Below are 27,950 nucleotides of genomic sequence, written 5' to 3' on the forward strand. Positions count from 1 at the left end.
AAAAAAAAAAAAAAAAAAAAAAACAATTAAAATAAAAATAAAAAATGAACTTGCCTTAATTTTCTGCGCGTAATCCAAATTTCAAACTAAGTAAAATACACTTGGTAGGTACATACACGAATTTCAATATTTAAGCTAATTAAGAATAAATTGCTCTATTCGAACATAATTGATTATCATCTCATTTATAATTTATTAAAAGATCCCTTTAGCTTATGTCCCAAATCAATACATAACTTGGGCATTTAAAATCCAAATTTGTGATATTCAATAATTATTCAATTGACAATCACAGGCTCTTATAATTAATGAAATTAAATAATCCCAGAGGAATCTATATTATCTATATCTATATCTATAAATTCACAGACTCCTGATATTACTTAATAATATGCTTTTAAGAATAAATTTCAATGCCAATATTTCCATAATTATTACTCTTATTTTAAAAATTCGAAGAATCCGCTCTCACGCTATCAAAATATCGACTATCTCTAGAATCCAATTTCAGGCTAAATTCCAATGGTCACGAAAATCTACCGTACCAATGGAATACAAAGTAACCAATGAAAATCTTTAATTTCGGTCTAGCGTACAAATTTGGATTGTTTTCTGATCTGATTTCACTGATAGTCTTTATATGCAAAAGAAAACAAAAAAGTCTATACAGTGTTTGTAATTTACATAAAGATAGGAAATTAATGCACTTTCATTAGAGATTTATGATCGAAAAAGTTTAAAAGTGAATACTTACTTTTTTTTTTTATTGTAATTAATGATTATTAGACGTATCATTGTTTTGTATGAGCTAAGTAGAATTGTAAGATAAAAGCATTTTTATGAACTTAATATTTATATTTTTCAGGTTAGTATTATGCTCGTACTACATTTGCTCTGCATAATTACAAATTTTCATATTTCACAAATTTCTACAATGATATAAATAATGATAAATGCAATTAATTCGATCGGCCAATTACATTTTACTTTTTCTTAATTCGTAGCTTATTATGGAGTTTAAACAATAGATCTGTAGAGTAATGCACAAGAAATCTAAAAGTGTTCAGTCGTACAACGAAGATTATGAAAACAAAATTCTTATTGAAAAATGGATGAAGCGTAATTCTTCGAGTCATGTTACAATTGGACAAGTAATACAGATTGTTATAACAATTTGTATTTATTTTGTTGATATAATGATATTATTGCTTTTCAGAATGTAATGAAGTTAGATGATTCGAGTAGGAATGCTATGCTAATTTCAAATGTAAATGATATTCCTTTGGGCAAATTAAAACCCAATGTGTCAGATACAACGATTCAAAAAATCGATCAAGTAAATTCTTTGTTTTTAAAATTATTAATAATTATGTTAAACACTAAACATAAACGCCATTGTTATTCATTTAATGCAGGAGGCAGTATCGAATAATATTTTGAGCAATAAACCAACAGAAAAACAAACTAATGATATTCTATCGAAAAAAATCAAATGTAATATTTTAAAACGTAAAGTAGCCAAACAATCGACAAAAAGTACGGATGTACAATTAATAAAAAAGCCTATTGATACTAATGTTGTAAACAGAAAATCAAACCCAGAAAATGAAGAGAAATTAGTTGCTCCAAAAATCTCAAAAACTTCGTGTAACGTTAAATGGATAAATAATTCTACAGACAATCTGAAAGGTAAACTGTTCGTGTGCAATTTTTACATAGAATATGAAATTGCTTATTTAATGCCAAAAAGTTATGCAAAAGTATATTATTTAGAAATATATTTATAATTTATGCTTCTTTGCTTATATAATGACTATCATTATAACGTGAAAAAAAAAAATTATATTTACACAGTTGTACATAGGCAAATATTTATTTATAAAATAAAAATGAAATCATGCTAATATAAGATTTTAAATTATGTCTAATATTAGTGCAAACATTATAAATAAAAACTTTAAATAAGTATTTATAATAGAAATACTATTTTACCATAATCTTGCTTACAAAGTTATATATTACGTAAATATATAGTGCATTAAAATAAAAATATATAAAAATAAAAATATGTACAAGTCTTATATATTTTCCTGAAAAATTGAACAGTTCGTTTCAATTTTGAAACATTGATTTATATAGCTTGATAACAAAGTCCATTATAATTTGCCAAATAATTCGTTCTTTCATCTAATTTTGATACTGTATAAATAAAAACTAATCATTATGTATTGTGTAAAATTGTTAAGACTCGTAATTTTAATAAAATTATAAGAATAATTTTGATTAAAAATATATTAACAAAAATTCAGTGTCATTTAAATTATTTTTAATTATTTTGCTTTATAAATGTTGTAAATCGTAGAAGTTGGCTTAAATTCTTAAATAAATTTAATATTGTAATTGTTCAACCATTGTAAACCAACATTCATTATGCATTCATTAAACATTATGTATTTGATATTATTTTATTACCTAAAACTATTTCTAAATGGTGTAAAAAAAAACAAGTAAAAGGTTAAAATTTTTTTCATGAAAATTTAAAATATTTGTATAAAAAAATTGGGTCTCGCCATTTTCTTTTTTTGAAATCAATAAAACAACAGAACCCCACTAACATTTCAAAATTTTATATAAATAAGTGTAGATAATTTTAATTAACTCTTCTTCTCGCTTCCCCTCTATTCCTTTTAAAAGCTGTTCCCCATAAAAATCTATGCTCCCAAAGTATAAAAGTGATATATTTAATAATTAATTAATTAAAATCATATAATTGATTTGTAAATTATAAATTTAAATCATGCCCCTGTCTATAATTTTCAAATTAAGCTTGTTATATAAACTGATAATATTTATTAGAAAATCTTATCATTTATTAAGCAGACCACAATTTACCACAATTATTTACTCAAATAGTTTACTACAAATTGTTTATTTACTTGTTTAAACGAATGAAATATAATGCATTGAAATATTGCTAACATTGACTATATTTTATTTATAATTCGTTTAGTTGATCAAAAAATGAATGGTAAATTGCCTCCTACCATGCAATGTAACGAAATAAGATTATCTTCTATAGCTCAAGGTAAGATTTTGCTCTAATCAAATTTGGCTCGTAATAAAATTTTTATAATTCATTGAAATATTCTATAATATGTTTTTCATAGACAAGCAAAACGTAGAAAATGATATGTACAATAAAAGTAGTATAAAATATTTACTTTGTAAGGAAAAAGATGGGGATGTCTATACTAGTCTTCTCGAAAATTATCGATATCTCATCACTCCTAAATCCTGGTCAGTTATTGAATTCACGAGTGAAACAAAGGACCGATACATTGTTTTCTTCAATGTACACGTAATTAAGGAGAACGATACTTTAATATCCGTGATGAGAAAGAGTCTTATCATTAGTAAAGGAGCAGCGATAAATTATTCCGTTCACGGACTACCCGTAGATATCAAGGGTACGATACTACCAAAAGCTTTAGATAATACGAAAAAATTACTCAGCATTTTGCATATCTTTGACAAAATGCAAGTATGTGACGGGCTTGGTAGTGATTTAAACATAATGCAGACTGATTTTGTATTTAAAGACAATTGCCGCTATTGGCGTCATAAGCATTGTAAAGTAATTTTGGTAAAGGCAATGCGCTGCTTAATTTGCACAGAAACAAGAAATCTTTTGTTAGAAAGAAAAGTTATATATAAGGATAAAATAGATGACACTTTCAACGGTTTGACTGCTAAGAAACATTAAGCTAAATTTAGAATGAAATTTTAATTGTTTTATATTCAAATTTTTGTATGTAGATATAATGTGATAATAATAATTACCATACACAAACGTATGGATCAAAATTAAATAAATTATTTCTTTGATTAAAATTAACTGTATACACTTAGATTAATTTTTATATACATATATAAATTTACAATGTACAATTATTTAAAATTATAGAATATTACCACAGCTTTAATAAATTTATATAATTACAGTACTTTTTTGCTTAGAGGTATATTATTTACAAAAATAGCTAAAGGAATGGTAAAACTATTGATGTTTCGTAACTTTTGCAAATTGTACTACCATTGGCTTATCTTTTAAAATGTAGCCATTCGTTTCATCGAGTGCTAATTGGGCTTGAGCAATATTGGGAAGCGTAATAAATGCTTGACCTTTCATCCTTCCTTCTTGCATCAATCGAACATTATACCTTAAAAATGAGAGCGTTATTATTATTATTTTTATTTTATTTATTTATTTTTTTTTTTCACATATATTATATAAGTAACAGTGGAATACATACTCGGATTGAGTTTCACTAGAACTGGGTAAAACATAGCGTCGATAAATAAAATTTAGGTCTTTCTCTTCTACTTGCTTTGCAAGATTTTTTATATAGAGACGACAGGACGGTTTCCCAGGGTGATAGTTCTTAAATACCGGCAGCAATCTTTGATCTATAATTTAATATTAATATTATCGTGAAATTAACATGTTTACAAATAAACTTATAATTTATCAAATGCTTTTAACAAGTTTTCAATTTTAACAACATCTTCATTTTAACTTCTTATTCGTTATTTACTTTTATGAATAAAATATCTTAAAATGAAAATAAAAGAATATTAATTTTCTTTTAGATTTTATAATATTTTATTATTCTTTCTATGGTGAGCAATTATATCAATGTCTAATTATTATAGAGTTTCAAAATTTCCATAAATAAACTATCTTTACTTATTTTGTTATGTGTGCCATCCACGTGTTTAAAATGAAGCAAATTATGAAAAAGTACATCTCTTGTTTAACAATATTTAATTATTTACAAAAGCTTATAAAATCTTATAAAATTTTTCTAAACTCCAATCCCTGCTGCTATTATGTAATCTACTTTAATAATTAAGTAAAATTGATTCTGAACATTTAATTCATAAAGAGGTATATAATTATATATTTAAGCATTCTCATAGGTCTAATAAAATCTAATAAAACTTGGGACTAAATAGTTTAAGCAAAGTGTCTTAATATTTAAATATAATGTTGATACAGTAAATTGACATATAACAAATTTTTAATAAGAATAATATATAAATAAAGGTCCATACTCTTATAATTTCTTAGTTATGTGGTCGTAAAATTATGCAACTTAGTTTTACAATTAATATAAACAACCATTCTGTTTTCGTTAATACGAACAATATAACATTTACGTAAAGTCTTTAAAAATTTTCTTACCTTTATCAGATATTTTGTTATCGTGTAGCTGCTCTGTGGTTATAAACTCAGGTTTAGTCTGCTCATCTTTTATCTCGCTATCATCCTTCTTACTTGGAAAAATTAAACCAAAGCCATCGGAATTGCCACTTGGCTCTAGGAGGTGTAGCGATTTTTCCTCCTCAGTCATCGCTGTAATTAAAAGTTTACTCGTAGACTCAACAGGTTTAAGTACAATTTTCCGATTGCGCGGATCACCCTGATACAATTCAAACATATCCTCTGGTTTATGTTTCTGACTAGTCGATGGCATAACGTTTTGTTTCATAGGATTAACGAATTTTGGAATCTTTAAGCGTTTCTTATTCTGAGCTCGCTTTCGTTTCTCTGGAATGATCAGTTGTGGAAAGCTACTGGATTCTTTATCGGATTCTATCTCAGACTCTTCTTCATCGTCCTCTTCTAGGTCCTTCTCGTCATCTTTGGCAACTAAACATATTTATGGCAAGGATTAACGAATATATTTCATATCAATTTATAAAATTTCATGATTAACTTCAAACTATAATTTTAATAAAATCTAAAACATTGATATAATTTATGCAATTCATACAATCTTAAAAATAACAAACTGTACATAAGAATCAACAGATTTAGATAATTACAATTAATACACATATTTAATGACTTTATTATATTATAAAGTAAAACTAATAATTTATACATCTATTTCTTTTTGAAATTTCAATAATACATCATTTTATTTTATCTCTGTTCAAATATGCATTTATAAGAATTTAAAAATTGTTGGTTTCAATTATCAAAGCCAAGGAGCAATAGTTACAATAATTATTCTATATAAAGCAAATAGAAACATATTCAAATACTAAATCCAAATTAATGATAAACATATTAATTTTTTAAATACCGTTGTTCTTGAAAAGAAAATTATCTACATTACATGTTCCAGAATAATAATTCAGCACATTCACCATAATTACCAATAATTATTCAAAAACAAAAAACGCGATTATACCTTCATCATGTTGCGATACGGTTGTAAAACCAAATATGTCTTTATAATTTTCAATATCATAAGCCTCTTTAATGAAAGGAAATTCCTTTTCAAACTCTTCAAATGGTGGTGGTAAATTCATTTTATTCATTAAATGTAATACCTGTAAAAGTAAAAATAAACCAACTATAATGAAATAAGAATAAATCATCGAGGAAATATATACATCGAAACTAGTTATAATAAAAAAATGTAGATATAAATGAATTATCAAAACTATTGTACTTATTTTAATTATATTTTCATTACGCTAAAATACTATTATTATAGTTCAATATAATAAAAAAAATACCTGAGTATAAAAAGCCGGTTCTTTTAACATTTGTATCGCTATTCTCAAAAGTATACTTTTATTTGGTGAAGGATATTTATACTTCAAGTATGGAGGAATAGGTTGTGTAAACATATGATGAGGTGCCCAACTATTTAATTTTTTGAGAAATGCTTGAAAATAGAGTTTATTCTCTGATAGATCTTTTTCCTTCTTGGTAGATTCTTGATCATCGCCACTATTATCTTTATCGTCGAGGGACACATTTCTTTTAGCAAATTCAATAGAAAGTCTTCGACCTTTAACCGGCAATTGATGAAGTCGTAAAAAAATTTCAGTCGCATGTTCTTTATTTGGAAATTCAACAAAAGTAATTGTATATTTCTCTGATTTTCTTATTGTTCTAGTTTTCACTGCTCCGTACTTCTTAAAAAGCTCTTCTCGTCGCTGATCCGAGAGACCAGGTGGAAGATGTAATACTCGTAATGTACAAATATCCTGTAAATGAAGTATTTCACAAAATACTTGATATTTATAAAATTAATACACACACACATAAATATGAATTTATAAGTATTCGAGCTAACGATAAAAATTAATTTTTTCAATTAAAAATAATAACATTGAAGTGTTTTCTATAAGAATAATCAGCATCTTCAAAGAAATGTCGCTCTACTTAAAGAATTATATAAATTTACGTATTAATTTATATACAATTTAGAATTACTAATAAACATACCGCAAGTTCTGTCATTTTATCTGTTTATATTTTTTGAACAAAAATATAATAAATATATATAATTATATAAATACTATGAACTCTGATATTTATAATTTCATTTCGCTAAATTACAACATAATTCAATTAACAATAAAAAGCTATAATGCAAACAATAAACAAGCATAAAAATAGTGAGGTTAGAATCGTCATATAAAAATCACATGCGCAGTTAAATTTGAATTTCATTGGCTCTCCTGAGCACGCGAAATGATTATCTTTTTTAAAATAAAGAATTATATATATATATTTATATATATATATATATATATATATATATATATATATATGTATAGAAAATGTAAAGAAATTAATCGGTTTGAAACTAATTAATTTAACTGCACTTACTTGTGCAGGAATTAAAAATATTTTGTCGAGTCATTTACTGATTTACAAAACATTTTTAAATCTAAATTTTTCAGTCAACTAAAACGTACAATTACAGATTAAAATTTTAATTATTATAAATTTTATTACAATAATAAAAGAAATATTCATTCTTTTATTTATAAATAGTCCTTATTAGAAATTAAAAAATTTATATTTCTGAATATATACAAAATTAATTGAAAATTTGTATTAAATAATTAATAGATTTTAAATTATGAGTATTCATATGTATTAATACATAAAAATGAAGGATCAATATTTAAGATTAGTATTTCAAAACTTTATTTAAAATCACACTATTAATAATAACAATAGATGTTACATTTTAAATTTAGAATTATATATTTATTATATTTTTTATTTTATTACAAATTATTGTATTTTAAAACTAACAATTTTCCTAATAGTCATATTTGTGTAGTTTCTTTACCAACATTAGAAAACTTTAATTTTAATGTTATTCTATTCGAAAAGTGTATTTGCGAAATTCTTAACATCTACAAGCTCTTTCCCATTTTAGATTATTCATTAAAAAGACGTTAATCAGGTACTACAAAAAAATCTTAATTATACGCATAGAATTAACATTTTTTTCCTTTTTAATTAACTATAGAAAAAATTTCTGAGTAAATATTTAATAAACTATTTAAGAAATATACAAAAGGCACTAAATGAGATTCTGACAAAGTAAAATTTATTAAGAATTCTCCTTTCTTAACAAATAATTTATAATACAAATAAACTTAACCAATTTTTCCAAGAATAAATTAAAACTAAATACAAAGTAATACAAATTTATAAATATATTCAACTTTGCGATCTTTTTATAATCTTTCTTTAAAACCCAATTTAGATATTCCTAAACTTCCTCTTATGTTTAACAATATGTAGAAAGGGTGAAACAAACCAATAAAAATTTTTTTTACATATGAAAATAGTGTTACTCGTTCCTTATATATCGAAATCATTGAATAGATTCATATTAAATAAATTAAATTATTTCATAATAAATATTTATATACTTATTTGTATATTTATTCGTATACTTAATAATTATCAGTTCTATGATATGAAATAATTTAATACTTTAATTGCAATCACAAATGTTAAAAATATCTTTCGAAAAGATTGAGTTGAAAAATAACGTTTGAAATTGAACTTATAATAAACTGCGTAGTGAATATATTTTCAAAGCTTAAATAATCAAAAGTCATAATTATATAATACGCTCTCTCTCTCTCTCTCTCTCTCTCTCTATTTTATTCTTATAAACATATATATCAGAAAAATTGGATAAAGTTCTATACAATTCAATTTATACATTAAAATAAAGGTGGGTGTGTGCGTAGGTTCATACATTTATTTCTCTTCTTCCTATATAAAAACTATGAATATGAGTATTTATTATAAAATTCAGCTTAAATACTACATTTAATAATTGCATGTTTGGCATTACTTTGGCTATTTTCTTTAGAGACTAGAATTTATATGATACGCAAAGTATTAACGAAATTATTAATTAAAATTTCATCATAATTAAATCATACGATTGCTAATGGGTGGTAAGTAAGTATGTTTTAAAATAAATGAAGAATCGTGAAGTATAATACTTAATCATTCCATCTAAAAAGAAAAAAACCGTAAAAAAATTGTTATTTTAATAGTGAAAAGTTTATTCGTGCATATTAAGAAAATATTTAATATAATATATGTGTATTTATTCCTTTAATGTTTACTACTTTCTTTGCACCGTAATATAAACTAGATTGTTTTCAAAATTTTCGGTCGAATTCAGAATGGATACTTGAAAAATCGTAATATATAATATATAACGTTTTGGAATGGATCAAGAATACCGATTAAACGTATTGGAGTTTTAAACACTTTTCACATATTTTACGGTTGAACATCAGGTAAATTAACAATGTTCATAACCAAATTCTTATAATTATATTCTAACAATTTTCTAATTATATTGTAAAAGAAAATATTATGCATTGGATGATTATAATATTACGATCGCTTTATCTTAAAAAATTCGTTCAATATAACATTACCCGATTAGCAATAAATAAACAACATTCCTGTAAATATAAATTAGAAAATCATCAAGAGCCAGTTATCGCTATTTTCTCCTCTTAGAGATTAATTTCACTTCCCATTTGGACTCTATTGCACTCTATTTTTTTTTTTTTTTTACAAGCGTATGACTTATAAATCAAGCATCACCTCACATCAAATACGATCTAGCTATCACTCTGCAAAAAAAATGCAAAGAATAATGTCGATCGTTATATCGATTCGTCAAGTATAATTGCGAGCGAACCGTTAAAGTTAATATGAAAGAATAAATAATGAAAATCTTTGTTGGATATATGTAGGGACATAAATATGGCACGGGTTCTCGAATGAATTGTTTAAACGATCACCAGCTAATCTTGGAATAGTAACGGTAATTTTCTAATGCATACGATACAATATGCGAGGTAGAATAGATTGTATAAATAGTCGTACCGAAGTCCCCTTTATTATAAACATCTTCGTATGAATGTGAATTGCTTTTGCACTCGTCGCTCTACGTATTAAATCGAGCGTTGGAGCGACGCTTTTCCGCTAATGGCATTAACGACAAGTTGAATCTCAAACGCGGGAATGTAGCATTTGGCATTCAAAGTTCAATCCTCCTCGTACTGGGAAAGCCATTTAAACCGTCTGCGTCAAAGTTTCAGCAAAACGACCGACCATACCATACCATAACCAAAAGTCATTATCGACCAACGGTTTAACGATAAAAGTCGAAGCGCAACTAACTGCATACGAGATCACTCGATTGAATGAAATCAGTCCATTTTATAAAGAGACTGCAAACGAAGTATTGCACAGTACTGGGCAAATAAGGAATGATAATTTATATAAAAAAAAGTACAGCAATAGCACATAGTGGCATAATAAATGCTTATCCGCATATCTCGGATAAGTTGCCCCCTCGGGCAACCGCACCGGACTTACATCAGTAACTCGGTAACATTAAACAATCCAATGAGCAAATAAGCAGCCGAGGCGCTCGTGCAGCCCCTCGTCGCCGAGCATTTGCACCGAGCAACAAAAGCAAAGGAGACCTCGGCGCGCGCACAAAGGCTGCCGAGGAAAAGCCGTCGCCCCGCCAAATACAATTAGATAAGCGACGTTTCTTGGAATTTGCCCCTCGAGGAGCCCGAGGACCCTCCACGCAGTCGTCGCGTGCGTCCGTCAGGGCCCTGGGTTTCCCTTCTTGATTGCCCAGGGCTTGTTTGATTCGGCGCCATATACCTGCGCGTGCTCGATCCAAGTTCTTTCTCCATACTTGGCTCTGCACGCGAGTCGGAAAATCCCCTCGAAAAATCTCGCTCCGGCCAACAAAGAAAGAACGACGGCCCCTCCCTACGCGTGTGGCATTCGCATTTATTTTCCTTCTCGGGGCGCGCGGGCGAAACATTGTTGCTTCTAACGTCGTCGCGCGCTACCCTTATGAAAGGACGGGCAAAAAGCCTTCCTCTACTTTCCGTTGACATTGTTCGCTTTTGTCAACGCGCGCGCACGTCCTACGTAACGGGACCTAGGATCCTAGCGAGCCTTTGTGCGCGCGTACGCGTACGTACACGTGCGCCCTTAGGATCGACGACCTCGGGGATGTTACCGTGCGGGAGCGCGTAACTTTTTCACGTAGGGCCGTGGCGACATCGATCTTCCCATAAGTCCAGATGCTCGGATTTCTTTGTCGTGGCATTGGTCGTTAATTAGTCGATGGCGTTTAACGCGCACTTAATTCCCAGCTGCATTTGCCACGGAAAATATTGGAAAATGGAAGATGAGAAAAAAAGATCGGTTTATCACACTGAAAAAGCTAAGGCGTGTGGCTAAAGGCGCGCTCCGTTATTAACATAAAACGAAAAGAATGTATTCGTATTTTTACAGTCCTGACGTCATAAAGGAAAAGGAATGTTGAGCCGTAAAGCAAGTGAGCCGATACGTCGGAGGTCGGAGCTATGATTTAGTCGTAAGATGATAAGCAAAATATCTCACGAGTACGATGAAGGGAGCCTTGTTTGAATCACGCGTGATACAAAAAAAAGCGTGTAAACCCGAACGATGCTCGTGTGCATGGATACGATGCCCCCCTCCCCGGCTCTTCCCGCCCCCGCCCTCCAATATGCATCGATCATCGTGCTTAATTTACGGGCTTGATGCACGAAGAATCAGTAGCTTAGGAACGCACGGTCAAGTGAAAGATTAGAGAAGAGGAGAACTAGAGAGAAAGAGAGAGAGAGAGAGAGAGAGAGAGAGGAATTCGAGGAATGCGGCCGAGATCGTCACTCACACAAAGAACTTTGTGCATTATGAATGGAGAAGGGATGCTGGGCTTCTAGCATCTCGAGCCTGCTCCTAACCTTAGGTTGGCGCCGCCGCTCCTTTCATTCACCGCTGGAATGCGCGCGGATGAAAGAAGATGGCAAGACGAGGTGGAGGAGGAAGAGGAGGAGGAGGATGTGGAGAAAAGGCCGGGGCACGTTATCGATAGTACAAGTTGCGCAACGGGAGCCATTCATCCTCTCCCCGCCCCACTCCACGTTTATTTTTGGACACCGGCTATAAGCACAGGGAGTCTTTTGCCTGCCCTCCACCACTTCCACGAACACGAAACCAAATGCTCCACGTACGCCCGCGGCAGCTGCATCTTATGTTGCAACTCGACACGAAATCCGTATTAGTTTGCCGACCGCCAGGATGCAACGCGGTGAAAAAAGAAGAAAAAAAGCCCGTTGGAATGCAGCTTGCGTCCTGTTCACCTGGCGCGAGCAGCGGTTAGTATTTTTCTGGTAGGTAGGCCGGGGAGCGAGTGAGCGAGCGAGAGAAAGAGAGACAGAGATAGATTGAGATGAGTGTGCGCACACTTTCGCACGTGTAGCCTCGAGTCTTCTTCGAAGACGAACGTTATAGACGATGATAAAGGCTTCGTAACTTCAGATGTTGAAAAGTAAATGAAAAGCCTTTCACGTTCTATCTCTTACGCTTGAATGTCTGGATGCTGGAACGATTTTCATGGAGCTGCTGATTAAATACACTCCCCATGCAGTAATTTACATTTTTCTTGACTTAATGACCGCATGAGACGCATATCGAGCAATATAATATTCGGTTATTTCTTGAATTTTTTTTGTTTTGTTTTTTATTATTTATAATATTCTACTAATTCAGTTACTTAATAAAAATTTGTGCTTTCTTTTTTTTTAGTATTGTATTATACTGAATTCTTATCAAAATTCATAATTTCGTTAAATAACAATAAAAAGAAAAAATGTACGACGAGGATCTTTCAAACTAATTGAGATCGTTTGTATAAAAAAATTTGTTGGAAAATATTATTATAATGTAAAGAAAAGCAATAAAATGCTAAATTATGTTTTGTGCAAATTATACTAATAGTTCGAAAGTTTACAATACCTTTAATAATATATTTAGAATCTCGACGATACAAAAATGGCGTTTTGTAGCGCACTTTTGAAAGCGCATCCTGTGGCAGCAATTTTTCTTATAAAAATATTCAATTCATAAGAAAAATAAAAAAAAACAATTATAATGTATGAACTGCATGAAAAAGGGATCCCCCGGGTATAGTACTGAAATCTCGGTACGTAACGACGTATTCTACTTTTTTCTTTCTTTTTTTTTTTTATGCAATCATTTTGAGCGCAGGATTTGATGTTGAAACAACGAAGAAATTTTTAAATAATTTTATTTTCAATTACATACAAAATGTTAGTTAATGAAAACCACAGATTTACACTCTTATCTAAGGAACATAAAGAATTTGAAAAATTAAATATAAAAATAAATTGAAAAACAACAAAAACATTTTATATGTATATCTATATATATCTATCTGTATATATAGGTCCTTACGGAGCATACGTCTATGGTTTTCGTAAAATTTGTACATTTTATTTTTTATAGTATCAATTTAAATATTTTATATGCGATTTGATATAACTTACTCGTCGAATAATAATTCGAAGTACGAAATTCGTGTAATGAAGAATGAATTTGACAAATTTAAAGATGAAAAATAATTACATTATTTATTTATTTAAATTTATAATTTAATTAATATTAACTTAATGATGTTGAAAAAGTAAATTTAATATCCGGCCTTCTAAATAATATTATACATGCACTATTTTTAATTATTGAAAATTATATTTTCCATTTTAAAAACTATTAACTTATAATTGTTCGTTTAAATTTATTTGCACCTTGAATTGTGATAACACTAAAATTTGTTAAACAGTTCAAATAACATGTATTATTCATTGCTGAAACGTTTCACTTTAATCCGTGAAATTAAAAGTTAATGATTTGTAAAATAAATAACTCTGTTGTAGGTTATTTCATTATTTCCTTATACATTCTTCAAGCGGATCCTAAACAAGAATTATGTGAATGGGTTATTACAATGCCACGATGAGAGGCGCGACAATGAAATGTTTAAAAAGAAAAAACAAAGACTAATAATATACACCGAAGGAAAAAATTTCTTAATAAATTCCTATTAAAATCTAAATCTAAAACTAATGAATTTTCATCGTTTATCCCTTAAGAGAAAAAAAATCCATTAAAAGCAGTATCTCAGGATTTTCGTAAAATCAAAACTAGGAATATTGAACTAAAAGTGTGTTCGGAGATATGCAAGAGGATTGATGAAAGACGTTTCTTCTTTACTACAGTTTCGAGTACATGAATGAATTCCATTTTCTTTGTATTTGGATATATCAATTTTCCAATTAAAATTGATACTTATCAAGATAATATGAGTTCCTTGATTTTTTATCTTAATAATTCCTTTTGATCATAAAACTCGATTTCAATATTAAAACAATCAATATATTTTGCATTATTCAGTTAAAAAAAAGTCACTTAAAATTTTAGTTTTATTTGTAAGGTTTCTTTCTGCAAATAATAAATCACATTGATTACCTTAAATTAATACTGAAAATGACTAGACTGCATGCGTCGATCGCAAGGTACATCCTCTGTATTCATATATTTTAAACAATCATCGAAAACTATAAACATAAACGCAAAGTTCTAGTTTCCTCAATCGACTCGACACGAACGTTTAAAAAATAATAAACATAAGAAAAGAAATATTTAGATTTTAAATTTGATCTTGATTCTTTAATGGCCAAAGAAACAAAAAATCTGCATTAGAAAATGTTTTTCTTCCAAATCATGATCAATGTGCATCAAAGAAAAGTGCCAATTTTTCTTTGCCTCCATGTAATTGCGGTGCACAAAACGGGTTAACGTTTCCCATGGAAAATCGCCAAGTTCAAGACAACAAACAAACTCGATTTACGTCTAGTATAAAAAAATTTCTCTTTAAGACACAAATACATTTACACGAATATTATTTATATATCTCGACTCACGAAATCCCGACAATGAAAATTTCTTTGTACTTCATTGCGCGACTCGAACTCGGTGACTCCCCGAGGAAACGCTTCACAAGCAACAGTCAAAGATTTAAGAAACAAAAATTAAAAAATTAAAAAATTAAAAAATTAAAAAATTAAAAAATAAAACATATTAAGTAAAAATGCATAATAATAAAAAATTTAAAACAAAAAAAATTAAATTAAATTAAATAAAAAAACAAGAAAAAACGAAAGTAAGAGCAAAGGAGAGTAAAAAATAATACCGAGGGAAAAAGGAGCGACTGCTCGTCACTTTCATGTTTATAGTTTCCAGCAGATGAGGCGCATGAGTCATGTCATGTCATAATCAGCCCGGGCGTCGCGCGCGTAACAGTGTCGTCAGCCCGGTCGAGATCATGGCGCGCTACAGCACTTGTCACGACAGGAGACGACGGCGACGGGGTCTGGGAAGCGCGGCGCGCGACGTGAGCCACGTGCGACGTTTTGCAGGCGCTTATGTCCACGTGGGACGACGCACTAAGAGAAGAAGGCGCGTACGGTCATGGCGACGGGCTCGCGGCACACGGCGCACGTCGTCATGCCCGGGGCGCACTTGACGCACGCGACCATGTGGCCGCAAGGCAAAAATACGACCCCGAGCTCTTCGTTGTAGCAAATCTTGCAGACGCGCGCGTCATCGATCGACTTCTTTTCGTTCGGCTGTTGTTGCTGTTGTTGTTGCTGTTGCTGTTGCTGTTGCTGCTCTTGGTGCTCTTGGTGCTCGTCTACGGCATTCGCGCTGGCGCTACCGCTACCGCTACTGATGCTACTGTTACTATTCGTCGAGGAAGCGGGTACGAGCTCCTTCTGGGGCTCATTGATTGTCCGGGGCTTAGGGCTTGGGCACTCGCTACTACTTGGTCCTGCTGTACTTTCGCTCGGCTCCGACTGCTGCGGCTCTTGCGCCGTTTCCTCCTTAGCCTCGCGCTTCTGAGGCACCGGAGACTCGACCTTCTTGATGCAACTCGGTAGATTCATTCGCATGGTTTCCTAGAACGTACAATAATTGCCGTCTCGTTAAATGTCTTGCTTATTTCTCTTTAAATGCAAGTACAACGGCCCAATTGCCCCATTTTTGCTCTGCTCGATCTCACTAATTACATTAGCATTTGCTTTATCGACGGCAGGGTAAGTAAATAAAAAAGCGCTTTAACGGGCGCATTGAATTAATCATTTTTACGTTTTAACATTAATCCGATAATGAGCTTAAAACAAACAACAACGTCCGTTTATGTTAACGCACGACGATTAGAAATTCAAATGGATCATTAACGAGCCGAAGGTCTGTGATGTAACGCGCAGCACGTAGCTTTGAGAGTCATCGTCACATTGACTTGACGACAAAACACGAGAATAATGCTTATTGCGATGGCTGCAAATAATGGGATCATCGCTTAGGTCGCTCGTAAAATACATGAGGTTACAGGCGAATAGGCCAGACCAGCAGCCAAAATTTCGCGTGCCAAACAATCGATCATGGCGATCAATTATTATTATTACCTCCTCGGATAGCGGTGGTACGTGCTTGCCGGTGACGTTGTTGATGAACTCTTGTCCCTTGACGAGCCTAACGTAGAAACACGTGGAGAACCACTTGGCGTGCTGCACCCAGGGGTCGTCCTGCGGCTCCCAGTTTTTCAGCCCACCCCCGCAGTGATAACAAGTGGTTTGATCGCCGGTACCGGTATAGAAGAAACCGGCATCGGCGAGCTGTTCCCTCGTTTGGGCCATGGATGTCGGCCACTCGGTGAAGGTTTGCAACCTGGCCTCGTAGCTCGCATAGTCCGGAAAGTCGGGCCTCTTGGCGATGCCGATGCCGAGACAGCCCAACCTCGCCGCGGATGGCAGCTGCTGCGCGTCCTGCGCCTCGTGCAGCGACTGTCTGCCGTGCTTCGAGCCGCTCGACGAGGCGTGGGTGTCGGCTTCGGCACCTAGCCGGTAGTCCAGCCTGTAGGGACCACAGACGTCCCTGCTACGTGGCCGGGGCAAGGGTATCATACTCGCGTCGGCCCCGATCGGCACGTTGCCGCAGGGCAGCTTCCGTATGAAGCGGCATCGTCCGCCCCAGCGCTGGTGCTCGACCATCGGATCATCACCGTCCTCCCATCGACAGATCTCCGTGGAGCACTCGAAGCATCGCACCCTGTCGATCTGCTTCGTATAGTAGAATCCCGCGGCGGCCAGGTCGGCCGGACGTATGTACGGGGACGGCCAGTTCTCGAAGCTCTGCAGTCTCACTTCTTCGAACCTGCGAATCGAGATGACGAGATGCCCACTCTCTTAGTCCGGTCATTATTATCGTGCTATTATTTTGTCTTAAGCTTTCGTTCGAGAACGGGCTTGACTCGACGCCACTTTGGCACAATAATATTATCTCAGTCCCCAGCATTAAGAAAGGGAATGGTAGTCTGGCTATTATTATTATACAATAATGCACAATGGATTGGTAATAACAATATTGGCTGACAATATTACCTGTAATCCATACTTCCAGCATCATCCACTTCGTTACCATCAGACTGAGGTGGTGTTGGTGCTCTAGGCGTTAAATTTGGCTTTAATTTGAATTGGGATAAAATATGATTGTCTCGATGTTCCAGCAAACCAGCCATCTTATTCTCAGACCTGCGCAACTCACTAAGCTTGTTGATTGTGGTGGTCTGTAAGCATATAAAAGGCACACATAAGCATCAAATACGATAATAATATCTTGAATGAAATTAAATGCAAGATAATTAGTAGCGTTTATAATTCTTATTATTCTATTGTATCATTTTCAAACATTCTCTATACGCATAAGAAATATCATGAAAAGAATATAAATTTTATCGATGCAAAGACTTAATATAATGTCTGGCAAGTATTTATATATAAAAGTACCATCGATAACTACCATTACACGGAACTTTGTGTAATATATTAATTGTATGATTATCGATGTGATACATAGTCTACATGATCATTGGTTTAATTGTGAAAATACGAGGCTCTGATTTAAGAATGGTTCATTCTCTGTTTTTATCGCATACACACACACACACACACACACACACCATCCTTCTCTCGCACGTGTGTGCGTGTGTCTGTCTGTGCATATACATATATATATATAGATAATTTTTTTGTTTGATAATAAGAAAAAATTAATAAAAGGTAATAAGAGATGGAAAAAGAATGAATGAAAGAAATGAGATTACAAAAAATTAATATATTAGTCTTCCTCTTGTTAAGACAAGCTCTTGTAGCATAAGACAAATAGCTTGAATTGTTCTAAATGTTATTATAACACTGATTCTAGGCCTAACCGTCTTCCATAACCTTGACATTTTTTTTTACACATTTGTCATACAATAGATTCGAGATTACATACACTTGGTCACGTTACTATTTCAGGTACAGCATAATTTTATAGTTTAGAAAAGCCACACCCCACAATTGTCTTAGATTGGGTCGGGAGGATGTCGCGAATATACCACAAAAAACAAACTTCTCGCAAAACATTCTGATATTTACATAACTAAACGATCCGACGTTCAGTATGGCATTTGTTTTCATTTTTTTTTTTTTTTTTTTTTTTTTTTTTTTAAAAAACAGTCATTACCATACAGGTGCGCCGATAGCAATTATCATTGATACCTTACACAACCGCACTCGCATTAAAAAAAAAAACAAGTACTGTGCTTAAAAGCATCGAATCATTAATCGCGTATTTTGAAAGCACTGGCGTGCACCACCAGCAGCACGTACGGCGAACCCTCCCTCAAAATCTAACCTAAAAGCCCAAGCGCCGGCAGAGCGACGCGAAAAAATCGAAGATAAACAAGGCCCGCGCACGCACGCATCCCGCGCCGAATGAGTGTCAAGGCTTCACACAGCCCATGGTTCAGTATACCTCTAAAAGTGGGCGGCAGCATGGCGATGAAAAATACTACGACGTTTGCTCGCGATAAAGGCCGCGACAGCCACTTCTGCCATCGTCGCGCACACAAACCGCACTTACGTAAAGTCTAACGCGCACTAACTAACTAAGCCGCGTCGACGACGCCTCATCTGGATTCTGGGGACTCCCCTGCGCGCTTGTGCCTTTTTCGCGTGCGTGCGTGCGTGCGCGCGAGCACACATCATTTGATACAACGGGTCGGCGTGACGGAGGGAAGGTGGGCGCGGCGGGGCGGCGAGGGCGGGGGTACGGTGGTACGGGGGGAGGAGGCACACACACACACACACACACACACACACACACACGGAGAACTAAACTAATCAACGTCGTCTTGGGCGAGTAAAAAGGCGTCGCGGTCCTGCGATGATTGGCCGAGTTGAAATACACGGATGTCCAAACACACGCGGAGGCCGCAGCTCGTTATTTCACTTCGATCTTAATGCATGACGGATGTCGATGAGTTGCAGCCCGAAGGCGGAGCATGCATATTTTTAATACAGATACACGGTGACATATATATTCGAAAGAATATGTACGTATTTAGATAGATTTTTATGCATAATCGAGCATATGATTAATGTTTGTTAAATCGCAGTTGTTCTAAAGGGAAATAAATCGAGCGATTATGCAGCGAATGAAATATTTGAGGAGTTTGTCATTTTCTTGTTTATTTCTTTTTATTTTTTGTGTCAGGCTATTTATTACACTAGTCCTACTAATAATGTTTGCTGGCATTTTATTATTAAGTAAACTAATACAACTGAGAGAATAACTTTAAAAATGCGTAGATCGTAGTAAGTTCAGTCACTGCTTATAGTATTAAAATCAAAGATTTTATTTTGATTAAAAAAAAAAATAAAATAAAATTAAATTAAAAAAAAATTAAAAAAAAAACTACGTTTTTAACACTGTTGTATGTATTATTATAATAGGCGTAACTAAGCTAAGCCGGATTATACGTATGTCCCATTTTTTTTTATAGCTAAGGCGTTGCTGCTTGTTTTCGACGCGCGAGCGCATTTTCCTTCTATTTAACAAAATATTTAACATTTGTAGTCTAGCGCTCATTGGCCGACGTATTGACCAAAAACATTAGGTATATACATTTACGTGCTTTGGAGTGAAGACAAAAATTGCTCGGAGAGTCCTAAAAATGACGACCTACGTTTTATTAAAAGATATTAAAAACACAAAAGGACAATAATACTCGTTTTCTTTTTGTTCATCGTTTGAAATTTTAGTTGAAAATACAAGCACTGTTTTCATAGATGGACACGTGCCATCAATCGTGGTGGACGTCCAGTTTATCGATTTAAATTTGGATAAAATATCGAACTACGATACTTTCGGTGCATTGAGAAAATTTCAATGCAAGCCAGTAGTCATGTATAATGGCAATTTTAGTATAAAAAAAAAAAAAAACAATATTAATAAAATAAAAATAAAAAATAATAAACGATGATTGAATTATAAATTCTAAAATCTACATATTTATAAATACTGAACGTCCGTCCGACTGTAGTCGAATGTTTTAAAATATTTAATGCACGTATTTTTATTTTGCGAATGAGTTCGATTAATAAATATAGCCAAGCGAATACATTTATTACGTTGCGTTGCATCGCGAATTTCAGTGAAAATTCACACCGATGTTTCCTCTATTCTTCCTCCTTATCTATACATTCAAGATAATACTCGCTGAGTACTTGCGAGCAAAAAGCGTAGCCCGACGAGACTACATTAAACACAGAATCGAAGCGTCAAAGATAAAAGCCAACAAGCCAACTTCCGCATACGCGTGAATATTTCGACTCCTACACTACACGTAAAGAGCCCTCGCAAAACTATTTGATATAACGACGAAAGTACCTATAATAAGGCGCTAATCTGCATCTATTTCGTAACAATTTAACACTGACCCTATACGGCGAATACGATTTAATTCGCCGCTCATTATTTCGCTTCGATCTTAATTACACTTTGCCGATGAATCGCAGGCGGAGCGCATTTTAAAATGCATATGCATGGCGCTCTCGCCTCTTTCGCCCACCAGTTAATGATATCATCTCGGGGCTTTAGGCGCGATACGTAACGCGCGTGCAAAAATGGACAAATAATGAGATTAAAATGCGAATTAAAATACGAAATAATGACTGAGGCAAACGCGCGTGCATATCCTTTAAAAAAGATTAAAGCACATAAAAAGAAATATATATATATATATATATATATATATATATATATCTATAAAGAAATACATAAATTTAACAATAACGACAACAACAACAACAACAACAAAAACAAAATTTGCGACCGGCAACTTACGGACTTGACTGGAAAAATCGTCCGTCTTCATCGAACACGGTGCTCGGAAATCTTAAATGGGCTTTCCTCCTCCTATGACGCGCTTTTATTTATTTCCTCGTATTTTATCACAATTATTATTGTTCGGCACGCCTCGCGATCGCTTTAATGAGTGAACTTTTCATTAGTAATCGATGGTTTTGTAAATTAACGAACAGTTTGTCGTTGTGTTGGGCACGAGTCGAGCGAAGCACGCGTTATGTAATATTAAGTTGATTAAGTTGATTAAGTTGATCAAGTCGACCGCTACACTTCCAAGCACTATTACATAAAAGTATGCGCGGTAGTATAACGGGGGCGGTGGGTCACATATCGAGGGCCAATGGGCGTTTTCTCATTGGTTAATTAAAATTTTAATTCTCACGGGTTGTTGCATAAGGGTTTGCGACGAAAATCACACTCAATGACGATTAGCGAAAATGTGGCAATCACTGAAATTATTGACGGGGGGGGGGGAATTAAGGTTGGAACGTCGTTTATCCACGGCATTGGCAATAATAACGCAGGCGCGTTACCGCTCCATTAATTAATTGCCTGCAACGTTTGCGTAATTATCTATTCGATGGTCGTGACGGTGTGGCAAGCAAACAAGCAACACCTCCTACGTAATACTCTTCTTTCAAATTGAAATTAACAATGACATAATACGCTAGCGATGCTTTAAAGGAGTTTCACGGAGGAACTGACTCGACGCCCATCATCTGATACTACGTTTCGAAATCCAAGGAGACTCCACTCGCCAGGTCGCACCTTTTTGCCAATACTGTGTAAGCCTTGGGAAGCCTTGCGAAGCCTCGGGATATAAGTCGATACGCACGGCTCTGAGTATTGGCATTATCTAAATTAACGTTATTACGAAAAGCGACCAGCCCATTGACTTTCAAATGTAAAAAATTAAAATAATACCACCGTGGCGGCTGCATCGAGACTCGAGCGGACAAAAACGAGAGCCAGCCAGGCAGCATCGATCGGTCGCGGAAGGGGAAAAATCATAATTGCAAAACAACGAGCCCTTGCGCTACTCGACTCTACTCATTCGGGCCCCGATGTGTCCCTTTTACAGTCCCCTGGACGCCCTTTGTAAACTACTATTGCTGCTGCTGCTGCTGCTGCTGCCCCCCACACCTTCAGCCGCCTCCATACGCCACTCCACTCAGCACCGCCAACAAACCCTCGCGACAACTTTTTCCATAATTTTCGGCGCCACTCTTTCTCTCTCACTCATTCTCCGTCGCTGCGCCTTCCGAGTAGCAGTATCCTACGTGTCTCGTCCATGCACATCTGGTGCTGCCTCGGAACGAAAACTCCTTGGCGCCCGTCGCCGTGGCCCTTTTCCTTTCCGCCCCTTCATAGGTCGGGCGCGTCCTTTTATCGCCCCATGGGCACCCCGAGCGGCGATTAATTTTCCTTGAAAGAAACCGGAGAATCCTTTGGAGGTGCCGCGCGTCGCGCGCACAAGGACCTGGGACTTTTTAAATATTTTCGGGCGCTTCTGCGAACTCCGACCTCATCGCGTCTCTGTATTGCCTTTTTGTGTTCCTAGCCGACGTTCCTCTCTCTCTCTCTCTCTCTCTCTCTCTCTCTCTTTCTCTCTCTCTCTCTCTCTCTCTCCCTTTCAACGCCACGCCATTGTATATTTTATATTCGGAAATTTTCAAGTGAGTCACGTAGGCAGTCTTGTTTGGCGCTGCTCTTTTCTTGTTTACTACTCTAGAAATGTTTGCAAGATATGGACAATCCACCGATGACTCGACGTAAAAGTCGCGGGGAAAGATAATTTTCGACAAAATTTGCTGATCCACGACTCCCTGTTACCGACTGGGTTTTCTCTGTTTTTTCTTTCTTTCTTCTTTCTTTTTTCTTTTCTTTTTTTTTTTTTTAAGAAACGAGCGCGCTAATTCGCAGTACTGACCAATTAGTTATTGCTCATTGGGAATTATTCTCAATGTCATGCATTAAAAATGTAAAATTAACAGCGAATAATAATAACATGTGCGCTATTTTGTAAATGCCCCGTGTTTTTAGAAATAGGATACGATTCTTATAATCATGAGTAATTATGATAATGTATATATTTCGAATATAGGAAGTCGGCACGCTGACCACACGTCATGGTTTTTACAATCGATCGATAGACTGTCTAAAAATTTTATTTGCGGAATGTTCAACATTTATCACCTTTCGCATTATCGACTTATTATTCATACCACATTAAAGCGTCATTTCCTACCTTTTAAAATTCAACTTATTTTCTCTCTCTCTCTCTCTCTCTCTCTCTTTCCTAATACTCTACACGCTTCCAATTGGATTTTTAACTACAGGCTCTTTCAAAGATGCCCGTCACATCTTACGATTGACTCTCAATCCTTTTTGTCTTATACACCCTATGGTGAATGATAAAAAACTAAAATAAAACAAAAACAAAAAAAACAAAAAAAAACGAATAAATAAATAAGAAAATTATAATGAAAACTAAGAATAATAAAAGCGACCAACGGAGGTAGCAATTCAAAAACACTACGATACGAGTTTAAAAATATGCTTAAAACTAAGATTCTTTTTTTTCTTCTTGTGCCTTTGTGCACTGCGCACAAGAGGTACATTGTCTCGAAAACGTGCGGGCAAAGACTAAATAACAGGCTGTATCAGTTTAACTCGGTGAGTAACTCAAGCGTTCAAAATTCAATTGTGCATGCTGCTGCTGCTGCTAGTCTCTCGGCTATATAAAAACTTTTTCATCTCTCGCTTCGATAATAAGATAGCAGAGGATAATAAACAAAACAAAAATACGATAATACCGTCGCGTCGGGGCACGGAAGTATTCGTCGCGAGAAGTTTGGACGGGATGCATAAACGTCAACTGTACATACTAGGATAAACTTTCTTCTCACATTAGATAATAATTAGACAACAAATTTACGTTTGCGTTAGCTAAATACTTTACAACGATAACAACGTCTTCATTTGTACATGAGACGGAACTCCTGGCGGCAACAACTCAAATATTATAATTAGTGTTGCTCCAGAGTTGCGTAATTTATAACAAGCACACATAACATATTACGAGCGTACTTCAGATCCAAGATTCTTTTTTCCTCGTACACGAAAATCTAACTAAAAAAAATAATAATAATAATAAAAAAAAAATCTCTTAAAATTACGAACGAACATAAAACACAAACACAGAAGTAGTGCATGCAAAGCAGCCAATTTGTAATCAACGCACGGCCAGTATTTATTGTGCACACTCTTATCCAATACGCACAATACACAGCTCAATGCGTACCAATCAATTATCCCACATAATTCCCACATAATTCTATTATGCGTACACATCTATTAATCGCGCGCTTTATGCGAGTGCTCGAAAAGACAAGGCCGGGCCGCGGACTAAGGCCAGGTCTACAACGAGCGAGTCCCTCGCTAATGTCCATTCATTCTCCATTCTTGTTGGTGGTGGTGGGTCGCCTAGACAATCGCGCGCGAGTACCCACCGCCGCCACTAGTGAAAAATGACGGCCATACATACCTGCGATAGATTCGTGATACAATGACGGGTGAGGGAGGAGAAGGGAAAGATTATTAGGATTATGGAAGGAAGAGGAGAGTATCACGATATCGCGGACAGCGAAAAGTTCATAAATATAAAGCTCTTCTTGCCGTCAATTATGAGCACGAAATTAAAGAGAGCCGCACAATAAGTTCGTGGCCAATCAATCGGTGCACTCTGCAATGGTGGGCGCGAATTTCCATCACCTTCTCTTTTAACCGCGACTGATTGAATTTCGAGCGCGCTCGCGTGTGTGTTTCCGCGCATGTCCGTGTGTGTGCGCGCGCGCGCGTGCGTGCGCGTGTGTATGTACAAAAGCAATTCACTTTACTTTGGAAATCTTTTCCGAGTCTGGCCCGCGATAAATAAGCGCCTAACAGGACGGCGAAACCCGCAATTTGGGCGTGAAATTCGACGCTGTCGCGCGACGATAATCGAACCTCCTACGAACGAGCGAGCGGGCGAGCCAGAGGGAACAATAATAGGTTAGAAATACTGCATAATGGTAATAAGCAATACGTCCAGATATGCACGCAACGTCTCATTATTATCAATCGCTCTCTGCATCTCCCTCCTTCCACCGATCTTTAATATCATTTTCCCTTTTCTCTTACTTTTTCTTTTACATTTAATATTCTTTTCTCCATTAAATTGGCATCATCATCGACTGTCGGACAAACAGCATTTTTAAAACGCTTCCGAGAGCCTATAATATCATCGCAGCTGTGCGCACGTACATCAGAAGACGGTACGTGGACTTTCGAAAAATCAAGCGAGAGCGGCCGTGTATGTATATACACACACACACAATATATATATATATATATATATATATATATATATATATATATATATTGTCTGGAAGCAGAAACGGTTGATTACCGTGCGGCGCTCGAATGTAAGCCGTATGACATCGAATCCACTAATATTTATTACACAAAGCATATTATTTTCCAACTATTCGTTACTTTAATTTCAAATAATGGGCGTGAAGGTAGTGATTGTGTAGTAGTGGCCGCCGCACCCCGAGTAGGTAACACTAAGTACAGTACTGTAGACATACATGACATGTAGCCAAAAGCTCGAAGCTGCGTTGTTGTGCCGAATTCAATGATTAATTGCGCTACGCAATGTAACATCGAGGTCGCGATAAGTTTCACAGGCTGATAAGTTGGCCACTCTAGCGGCATATGTTACTTACTTCTTTACTTAACGTCGGGGCCGCCCCGCACTTGGGCAAATAAAATTAAGCGTGTGTTTATTCTTAATCGTACCTCGTGATATAATCAATGAAGTGGTTGAGAAAAACGAAGTGGAAGGAAGAAAGGAAGAAAGGAAGCAAGGAAGAAAGGAAGGAAGGAAGGAAGGAAGAAAAGAAGGAAGGACGGAAAGATCGAAAATGATAAAGAGAGAATAATGATTGGTAAACAAATAGTAATAAAATGACGAGAAGATCGACTCGATTCCAGTGTGCATGCGTGTTGTGTGTGTGTGTGTGTGTGTGTGTGTGTGTGCGCGCGCGCGCGCGCGCGTGCGTGTGCGTTTTTTCGTGCGTAAGGCAATCCAATCCCTTCGAGCAGACATAAAAATAAAAAGGCAGCTGTAGTATGGCTCCGCTCCATTTATTTAATTTTTAGGCTGTCACGCACAGCCGTGTAATGTATGTTGTATATACATCCGCTCAGGGCGGTCAAACTACTCCGCCACAAACAAATAGTGCGCGCGCAAGCACATTTCAGCCTGTTGAAATCGTGGCCGTTTGCCAAAAATTCGAAATCCTTTCGCATTGGAATAAGTTTTGAAGTGACTTTACCATTTATATTGGCTTTTTCGTTTAGGAAATCGGCATTATTCATGGGTGGATAAAAGGAGAGAAAGCATAAATAAATCATGAATTTTAGAGGGAGCACAAAAGCAAGCACTCGTCAACGTCGCTACGAGGCTCGCACACCACGGTCAGCGAGATTCACCATTGTCGATAATTTCCGAGTTATAATTGAAATTTAAAACTCACCGACAATGCTTATAAATTTACAATGGAGAAGTAAGCCGGGCCGTAGAAAGGGGCCCGAGCATTACGGGCAAAGAGAAACTTTCAAATTCAAATTTAATGGCATTTTAATCGTTCCCACAGTTGGCCTCCCACATCGGTGGCGAAAGAACGAACGAGGATCGAAGCGATAAAATCATTCGAATGTAACACGACCTCCCATCATTAATAACAAGCCCGTGACGAGGGAGGGTGGGAGGGAGGATGAGAAATCGAAGATAAATGAAAGGAAAAGACGAGGAACGTAAATAAATATATAAATGAATAAGTAAATGAGCGCGTACTGGAACGAGTGAAAATATGGAGAGAAAAACGCGACATAACGTGAGACGAGCGGAAGAGCAAGCGAGAGGGGATTATTAAGTGAGCCAAGTTGATATCGGCGGGGCGCTACACACGCTGCTGTAAATCAATGCTCACCGACGTAACTTACAGCGCCAAACTGGCTATCGCGACGCACATACCACGAAGGAAACAACATATCCAAATGTAGTCGCGCTCTTCTCGTATGCGCACTAGGAATCATGCCACACATCCAGACAGAAATACGTATACATGAAATACGTACTATGTACATGGTTTTCAGCATTGTCGAGTGTTACGAGCGTGTTGTGAAAAAAGGCGAAAATTTGTTCCCTTCAGCTTCGTTCCGATTGTCGTTGTGTTGTCCTCCTCCTCCTCCTCCTCCTCCTCCTCCTCCTCCTCTTCCTCCTCCTCTTACTCCAACTCCTACTTCTACTCCTACTCCTACTTCTACTTCTACTCCTACTCCTCCTTCTCCTCTTCCTCTTCCTCCT

The 27,950-nt window shown here is 35.2% G+C and overlaps 3 protein-coding genes across 6 annotated transcripts; 1 reads left to right on the forward strand and 2 right to left on the reverse strand.

Moving 5' to 3' along the window:
- Nucleotides 1–610: 610 nt before the first annotated feature.
- On the forward strand, nucleotides 611–3,824 carry LOC105359262 (uncharacterized). Of its 3 annotated transcripts, none has more exons than XM_011495807.1 (6): nucleotides 611–742; nucleotides 1,005–1,151; nucleotides 1,217–1,336; nucleotides 1,416–1,689; nucleotides 3,011–3,085; nucleotides 3,168–3,824. In XM_011495807.1, the coding sequence occupies exons 2-6, from the start codon at nucleotides 1,041–1,043 to the stop codon at nucleotides 3,761–3,763; spliced, it is 1,176 nt and encodes a 391-aa protein (XP_011494109.1). In that variant the 5' UTR covers nucleotides 611–742; nucleotides 1,005–1,040; the 3' UTR covers nucleotides 3,764–3,824. The 3 variants fall into 3 exon arrangements, with proteins under 3 accessions (XP_011494109.1, XP_011494107.1, XP_011494108.1); XM_011495805.1 differs by having other exon boundaries at nucleotides 612–742; nucleotides 866–1,151; XM_011495806.1 differs by lacking the exon at nucleotides 611–742 and adding an exon at nucleotides 781–865.
- Nucleotides 3,825–3,977: 153 nt separating this feature from the next.
- On the reverse strand, nucleotides 3,978–7,381 carry LOC105359264 (RNA-binding protein 40). Its single transcript, XM_011495808.1, has 6 exons — nucleotides 7,310–7,381; nucleotides 6,592–7,068; nucleotides 6,261–6,402; nucleotides 5,246–5,713; nucleotides 4,314–4,467; nucleotides 3,978–4,220 (listed from the first exon to the last, which is right to left on the reverse strand). The coding sequence occupies exons 1-6, from the start codon at nucleotides 7,322–7,324 to the stop codon at nucleotides 4,058–4,060; spliced, it is 1,419 nt and encodes a 472-aa protein (XP_011494110.1). The 5' UTR covers nucleotides 7,325–7,381; the 3' UTR covers nucleotides 3,978–4,057.
- Nucleotides 7,382–15,429: 8,048 nt separating this feature from the next.
- LOC105359265 (apoptosis 1 inhibitor) lies at nucleotides 15,430–27,888 on the reverse strand. Of its 2 annotated transcripts, none has more exons than XM_011495809.1 (4): nucleotides 27,722–27,888; nucleotides 17,725–17,909; nucleotides 16,750–17,497; nucleotides 15,430–16,239 (listed from the first exon to the last, which is right to left on the reverse strand). In XM_011495809.1, the coding sequence occupies exons 1-4, from the start codon at nucleotides 27,740–27,742 to the stop codon at nucleotides 15,727–15,729; spliced, it is 1,467 nt and encodes a 488-aa protein (XP_011494111.1). In that variant the 5' UTR covers nucleotides 27,743–27,888; the 3' UTR covers nucleotides 15,430–15,726. The 2 variants fall into 2 exon arrangements, with proteins under 2 accessions (XP_011494111.1, XP_011494112.1); XM_011495810.1 differs by lacking the exon at nucleotides 27,722–27,888 and adding an exon at nucleotides 18,620–19,268.
- Between the last annotated feature and the right edge of the window lie 62 nt (nucleotides 27,889–27,950).

This window comes from Ceratosolen solmsi, unplaced genomic scaffold, assembly GCF_000503995.2.
Source record: "Ceratosolen solmsi marchali unplaced genomic scaffold, CerSol_1.0 scaffold11, whole genome shotgun sequence".
Lineage (NCBI taxonomy): Eukaryota > Metazoa > Arthropoda > Insecta > Hymenoptera > Agaonidae > Ceratosolen > Ceratosolen solmsi.